At 46.0% G+C, this 7677-nt stretch overlaps 1 protein-coding gene across 1 annotated transcript in view; it reads left to right on the plus strand.

Annotated features, from left to right (window-relative positions):
- The window catches only part of PRPF8 (pre-mRNA processing factor 8), a 52685-nt gene that overhangs the window by 40654 nt on the left and 4354 nt on the right, over window positions 1-7677 (plus strand). Inside the window, exons 26-39 of the mRNA XM_003799095.1 lie at window positions 42-221; window positions 414-549; window positions 657-826; window positions 982-1111; window positions 1233-1379; window positions 1564-1724; window positions 2023-2214; window positions 2550-2787; window positions 2906-3034; window positions 4373-4486; window positions 4569-4742; window positions 5134-5327; window positions 5779-6018; window positions 6115-6256. Coding sequence (XP_003799143.1) covers window positions 42-221; window positions 414-549; window positions 657-826; window positions 982-1111; window positions 1233-1379; window positions 1564-1724; window positions 2023-2214; window positions 2550-2787; window positions 2906-3034; window positions 4373-4486; window positions 4569-4742; window positions 5134-5327; window positions 5779-6018; window positions 6115-6256 — 2347 coding nt within the window. The remainder of the gene's footprint in view (window positions 1-41; window positions 222-413; window positions 550-656; window positions 827-981; window positions 1112-1232; window positions 1380-1563; window positions 1725-2022; window positions 2215-2549; window positions 2788-2905; window positions 3035-4372; window positions 4487-4568; window positions 4743-5133; window positions 5328-5778; window positions 6019-6114; window positions 6257-7677) is intronic.

The following is a 7677-nucleotide window of genomic DNA, read 5'->3' on the forward strand; positions in this document are numbered from 1 at the left end:
GGCTTAATTTTTTTCTCTAATTTTGGTTGTTCCCCAAACAGGTGGTCCAAGCAGACAGATGTAGGTATCACACACTTTCGTTCAGGAATGAGCCATGAGGAAGACCAACTGATTCCCAACTTGTACCGCTACATACAGCCATGGGAGAGTGAATTCATTGACTCTCAGCGGGTCTGGGCTGAGTATGCACTCAAGAGACAGGAGGCCATTGCCCAGAACAGGTGGGCATCTAGGAGGGCACACCAAACCTGGGGCAGGGAGGAGGTGGGAAACTGTGAGTCATGTCTAGAGTTTAAGAACTAAGCATGACATATTTTACAAATGTGTGACGGCCTAATTATCCTTGGCAAGAAGGAATGATGAGGTCTTCATATGAGAAAATGTTTTGACTTCAGTCCTTTTTTCTTTGGTAGACGGCTGACTTTAGAAGATCTAGAAGATTCTTGGGATCGTGGCATTCCCCGAATCAATACTCTTTTCCAGAAGGATCGGCATACGTTGGCTTATGATAAGGGCTGGCGTGTCCGAACTGACTTTAAGCAGTACCAGGTATGTGGAGCAGGGATAGTGGAGAGGTTTTCCCTGAATCAAGAGAACCCTGGAAACCTGAGACAATAGGTGCCTAGAAGCTTGATTGTGCCTGCCTTGCCATCTAGGTTTTGAAGCAGAACCCCTTCTGGTGGACACACCAGCGGCATGATGGGAAGCTCTGGAACCTGAACAACTACCGAACAGACATGATCCAGGCCTTGGGTGGTGTGGAAGGCATTCTGGAACACACACTCTTCAAGGGCACTTACTTCCCTACCTGGGAGGGGCTTTTCTGGTGAGGATGCTCTTTCACAGGGACCTATCACAAACTGTGGATATTGTGTGCCTTTGTGGTCTCCTACGGTGTTTCCCAGGCAGCCACTCCCAGGAGGTTAGCCGTGTACTGGGAGATGGCAGGACATCACCTCACCTGGTTATTCATTTCCTCAGGGAGAAGGCCAGTGGCTTTGAAGAATCTATGAAGTGGAAGAAACTAACAAATGCTCAGCGATCAGGCTTGAACCAGATTCCTAATCGTAGATTCACACTTTGGTGGTCCCCAACCATCAATCGGGCCAATGTGAGTGTGACTGGTAGACATGGGAGATGGGAAGCTAAAAACAAGTGTTTCTCCTACTTTAATTATGTCCTGAGTACCAAAGTCCCTTGATCTCTAATGTCTCATTCTTTTTTCCTGGCAGGTATATGTAGGCTTTCAGGTGCAGCTGGACCTGACAGGTATCTTCATGCATGGCAAGATCCCCACGCTGAAGATCTCTCTTATCCAGATCTTCCGAGCTCACTTGTGGCAGAAGATCCATGAGAGTATTGTTATGGACTTGTGTCAGGTGAGCTAGAATTGACAGGAGACAATGCCATAAAAAGAGGTCAACTCAATATTTTGTATTTGAGTAAATCCCTCCTGGAAGCACTCAGGTTGAGTCTCTTATTGCCTCATTATCTTAAATTGTACAAACCTTCATTCTAACTGGGTTTACATAACAATCATAATGTCTCCACCTTTGCCTTCAGGTGTTTGACCAGGAACTTGATGCACTAGAAATTGAGACAGTACAAAAGGAAACAATCCATCCCCGAAAATCCTATAAGATGAACTCTTCCTGTGCAGATATACTGCTTTTTGCCTCCTATAAATGGAATGTCTCCCGCCCCTCGTTGCTGGCTGACTCCAAGTAAGTGCCTTATGACCTAGCCTCAGCATCCAGAAACAATCTTAGTTTTACTGTTTCTCTAGCAGTACTGTTTTAGGAATCGTCCCTGGATGCTTTTCCTTTAAACTTAGTCTCCAGAGGTTGCATTGGCACAATCAGTACCCTCAGTCAGGTCTGCTATTAGGGGGTTTTGCTGATCTGGAACAAGCAGTGGGAGTGTGGCTTGGGGACTTCGGTGAGTGATTGGGAAGTCTTTTGGTTCTGGAGACATTAGTTATGCCCAGGGTTTCCTGGAAGCCTGACTGCTTTCCACCCTCAGGGATGTGATGGACAGCACTACCACTCAGAAGTATTGGATTGACATCCAGTTGCGCTGGGGAGACTATGATTCTCATGACATTGAGCGTTACGCCCGGGCCAAGTTCCTGGACTACACCACAGACAATATGAGTATCTACCCCTCACCCACAGGTGTACTCATAGCGATTGACCTGGCCTATAACTTGCACAGGTGAGTTGGGCTTAGAAATGTGTATTTTCCGGGCGGCATCTGTGGCTCAAAGAAGTAGGACGCCAGCCCCATATGCCAGAGGTGGTGGGTTCAAATCCAGCCCCGGCAAAAAAAAGTATTTTCCATTAACTCCATACTTTAATGTAGTCATGCTTTTTTAATCTGCTCAGGTGGGATGAAGTTTGGTGCTTTCCTCCTCCCTGACTTTCTCCGGGCCTGTATGTCCATAAACAAACTATTGTCAATCTAGCCAACAGTCTTGCTTCCTCTGCAGAGTTGCAGTTTGCCTTATTCCTGGGGCTGTTAGCCTGATCTTGACCCCTCTACCCTCACAGTGCCTATGGAAACTGGTTCCCAGGCAGCAAGCCTCTTATACAGCAGGCCATGGCCAAGATCATGAAGGCAAACCCTGCCTTGTATGTGTTACGTGAACGGATCCGCAAGGGGCTGCAGCTCTATTCATCAGAGCCCACTGAGCCTTATCTCTCCTCTCAGAACTATGGTGAGCTCTTCTCCAACCAGATTATCTGGTTTGTGGATGACACTAATGTCTACAGAGTGACTATCCACAAGGTGAGTGTTAGAAGCAGTATGCCTAGGGTAGGGAAATAGGACAAAATGTGTACACATAGTGGGATGAAGGCAGGGTAGTTGTGTCTAGGCATTACTAACAAATGTCATCATTCTTTAGACCTTTGAAGGAAACTTGACAACCAAGCCCATCAATGGGGCCATCTTCATCTTCAACCCACGGACAGGGCAGCTGTTCCTCAAGATAATCCACACATCTGTGTGGGCTGGACAAAAGCGTTTGGGACAGGTGAGCAGGTTAAAGGATGGAGAGGCCATAGAACTTTGCTGTCTCTTATTCTTAAAAAGGGGGGGAATATGAGAGAGAGAGAGAATCTGCTGTTTCTCTCTGTTGAAAAACGGAGAGCATCTCATTTGAACTTACCCCTGAATTACTTAACTTGGGAAATACGCTCCTGTAGGAGGTTCTAGAGTGTGTAAGGGAACAAACATGCTTTAAAATATCACTTTCAGCAAATCTCTCCACTCAAAATCTTTAGGAGTACCTTCTTTCTCATTGAATTAACCTCTTTGTTGGCTTAATATTTGACTAGACTGTACTTATCCAGCCAGTTTCTTGCTTTATAGCATGTTTTCTCTTGCAAATAGTCTAGGATCCTAGTATTCCAAAACCCTGATATTCATCTTCATGTTTGTGGCTTTGTTCATAGTTTTCTCTCTTTATAAAACGAACTTCCCCTTTCCTTTAATCACAGTCTTATCCCTTAAGACCTATTTTTTTTTTTTTTTTTGAGACAGAGTCTCTCACTTGCTCACCCTTGGTAGAGTGACGTGGCATCTTAGCTCATGGCAAACTCTTGGGCTCACATGATCCTCTTGTCTCAGCCTCCCAAGTAGCAGGGGCTATAGACACCCACTACAACTCCTGGCTATTTTTAAAGACAGGGTCTTGCTCTGGCTCAGGCTGGTTTCGAACCTGTGAGCTCAGGCAGTCCACCCGCCTCGGCTTCCCAAGTTCTGGGATTACAGGTATGAGCTACCATGCCTGGCTTAAGACCTATTTCTTTGTGTAATATTTTATGATCCTTTTAGCTTTAATTTCTTTTGTTCTTGAACTCTTTTTTTTTTTTTTTTTTTTTGAGACAAAGCCTCAAGCTGTCCCCCTGGGCAGAGTGCGGTGGCATCACAGCTCACAGCAACCTCCAACTCCTGGGCTCAAGCGAGTCTCCTGCCTCTGCCTCCCAAGTAGTTGGGACTACAGGCGCCCGCTGCAATGCCTGGCTATTTTTTGGTTGCAGCTGTCATTGTTGTTTTGGCTGGACTTGAACCTGCCACCTTAGGTGTATGTGGCTGGCCCCTTAGCTACTTGAGCCACAGGTGCCGAGCCCTTGAACTCTTATAGTAAATGGTTTAGCACATAATCATAAACTGGCTTGTGGCATTATCTTGTATAGGTTGAAAAAAATATTTTGGAAAGACCATCTGACACTTTTTCTACCTTCTAAGTACCTAACATTGAACACCAGTGTTCAATAGAAACATATTATTTCAAGACTAGGATCTTCTGTTCTAAATGATCTGAGAGAGTAGTGACTCAATTTCCATTTTCTTCTCTCTTGCTTTTTAGTTGGCTAAGTGGAAGACAGCTGAGGAGGTGGCTGCCCTGATCCGATCTCTGCCTGTGGAAGAGCAGCCCAAACAGATCATTGTTACCAGGAAGGGCATGCTGGATCCATTGGAGGTAAGGGGGTGGGCAGGGTAGAAGAAAGGAGGCCTGAGATCTATAGGCTCTGTTTCTAATCTTGGACTTGATCTTATCTTAGGTGCACTTGCTGGACTTCCCTAATATTGTAATCAAAGGATCAGAGCTTCAGCTCCCCTTCCAGGCTTGTCTGAAGGTGGAAAAGTTTGGGGATTTAATCCTTAAAGCCACTGAGCCCCAGATGGTTCTCTTCAACCTCTATGATGACTGGCTCAAAACTATTTCATCTTATACGGTATGAAGCCAACTCAGGTAGAGAAAGGGAAAAGAAGATCCTGTTCTTAGGTTTTCTAACTTAATGGGGCCATTTTTACATTTTCATCCAATGGATGGGATAGAAACTTTGCTGGTTTATGGGGGATTTGGACCTTAGAATTTGAAATCCATTCTTGAAGCTGGGCATTGTGGGTGCCTATGGTCCCAGATGCTTGGGAGGCTAAGGTAGGAGGATGTCTAGAATTAAGAGTTTGAGCTATGATGCCAGGGTTCTGTATCCAGGGCAATAGAATGGGACTCTATCTTAAAAAATAAATCCATTTTTGGATTTCCTGAAAGGATAGGATAACAAAAAATGGGGAGAGCCTCTAATAGCTAACTCCCCCCAACTCTTCCAAATCTCTTTACAGGCTTTTTCCCGTCTTATCTTGATTCTTCGTGCCCTACATGTAAACAATGACCGGGCGAAGGTGATCCTGAAGCCAGATAAGACTACTATCACAGAACCACATCACATCTGGCCCACTCTGACTGATGAGGAGTGGATCAAGGTGGAGGTGCAGCTCAAGGATCTCATCTTGGCCGACTATGGCAAGAAAAACAAGTGAGCAGGCTGGTGGGGAGACAGATGGGAGGTCTAACAAGGGTTAGGTGGGTGGCTCAGTATATGGTTTCTAGGGTTTTGAAACATTTAGACTCGAAAATTTCTCAAGAAATTAGGTGTTTCAGGGCCTGAGTGACAGTTGACCATTGTTTCTCAGTGGAGGCACTGTTACCATTTTGAGCAGGGCATTTCTTTACTGCCCCATATATTATAGGAAGTTTTAACATCCTAGACTTCAAGTACCAGTGCTGATGGCACTCTTCACACCTTCCTCCCTGCCCCTTCCTTCCCTACCTGTCATTGCGGCAACCAAAAATGACAATAGATTGGCCATGCCCGGTGGCTCATGCCTGTAATCCTGTCAACTCTGGGAGGCCAAAACTGGTGGACATTGAAGCAGAAGTGACCAAAGGGGTGGAATCCTTGTGGTGTAACCACACTGTCTCCACAGTGTGAATGTGGCATCACTGACACAATCAGAAATTCGAGACATCATCCTGGGTATGGAGATCTCAGCACCATCACAGCAGCGGCAGCAGATAGCTGAGATTGAGAAGCAGACCAAGGAACAGTCACAGCTGACTGCAACACAGACTCGCACTGTCAACAAGCATGGTGACGAGATCATCACCTCTACTACCAGCAACTACGAGACCCAGACTTTCTCATCAAAGACTGAATGGAGGGTCAGGTACTATAAAGGGCAAGAAGATAAGGGTAGGAAGGCTTGCTGGCATTACCTAGGTGGTTGGGATGAGAGAAGCTGATATCCCTGGCTTGTTTGTAGGGCCATCTCTGCTGCCAATCTGCACTTGAGGACCAATCACATCTATGTTTCATCTGATGACATCAAAGAGACTGGTTACACCTATATCCTTCCTAAGAATGTGCTTAAGAAGTTCATCTGCATATCTGACCTCCGGGCCCAAGTGAGTAGTGTGTTCAACTAGGCCACAATATGTGCCTGGCATATTATATGTCTAAAATTCACCGGAGATTTTCAGAACTTGAGATGCTAGTTTTGGCCAGAAGCAGTGGCTAATACCCATAATCCTACTGCACTGGGAGGAGTTTGAGACCAGCCTGAGCAAGAGTGAGAACCCCATCTCTACTAAAAATAGAAAAACTATCTGGGTGTTGTGGTTAGTGTTTGAGGTTGCTGTGAGCCCTAATAACACCAGGGTACTACCCAGAGCAGCAGAGTAAAATTATGTCTCAGAAAAATGCTAGTTTTAAGATTCATGGACAAATAACTATACAAAGATAGCCAAAAGAGGAGGAGTTTTGGCTTCCAGGATATATCAAAACATACAAAAAGACTGGTAATTAAGAGAGTGTAGTCCGGTAGGGCATGGTGGCTCATGCCTGTAATCCTAGCACTCTAGCAGGCCGAGGCAGTTGGATAGCCTGAGCTCATGATTTCAAGACCAGCCTGAGCAAGAGTGATACCCTATTTCTAAAAAATAGCCAGGCGCTATGGTAGGCACTTTTAGTCCTAGCTAACAATAGGGAGGCTGAGGCAAGAGTCCAAAAGTTTGAGGTTGCTGTGAGCTATGATGCCACGGCCCTCTACCAAGGGCAACAAAGTGAGACTCTGTCTCAAAAAAAAGGCTTGGTGCCCATAGCTCAGTGGTTAAGAGAATTATGGCTGGGCATGGTGGCTCACACCTGTAATCCTGGCACTCCATGAGAGGCCAAGGTGGATGGATTGCTTGAGCTTACAAATTCAAAACCAACCTGAGAAAAAGTGAGAGCCCATCTCTACTAAAAATAGAAAAACCAAGGCAAAAGGATCACTTGAGCCCAAGAGTTTGAGTTGCTGTGAGCTATGACACCACGGCACTCTACCTAGGGTGACAGCCTATGACTTTGTCTCATACAAAAAAATAAATAATAGCCTAGCACCCTTAGCTCAGTGGCTAGGATGCTGACTACATACACCAAAACTGGCAGGTTCAAATCCAGTCTGGGCATGCCAAACAACAATGACAACTACAACAAAAAATTGCCAGGCCTCGTGCCGGGCATCTGTAGTCCCAGCTGATTGGGAGGCTGAGGCAAGACACTTGCATAAACCCAAGACTTTAAAGTTGCTATGAGCTATGATGCCATAGCACTCTACCCAGTGCGACAGCTAAAAAAAACAAAAGCTCTGGCTCGGTGCCTATAGCTCAACCAGCTAAGGCGCCAGCCACGTACACCTAACGTGGCGGGTTCGAATCCCCAGCCCGGACCCACCAAACAACAATGATGGCTGCAACCAAAAAAATAGCCGGGCGTTGTGGCGGGCGCCTGTGGTCCCAGCTACTTGGGAGGCGGAGACAGGAGACTCGCTTGAGCCCAGGAGTTG

Source organism: Otolemur garnettii, unplaced genomic scaffold (genome assembly GCF_000181295.1).
Source record: "Otolemur garnettii isolate 467f Iridium unplaced genomic scaffold, OtoGar3 scaffold00145, whole genome shotgun sequence".
In the NCBI taxonomy this organism is placed as follows: domain Eukaryota; kingdom Metazoa; phylum Chordata; class Mammalia; order Primates; family Galagidae; genus Otolemur; species Otolemur garnettii.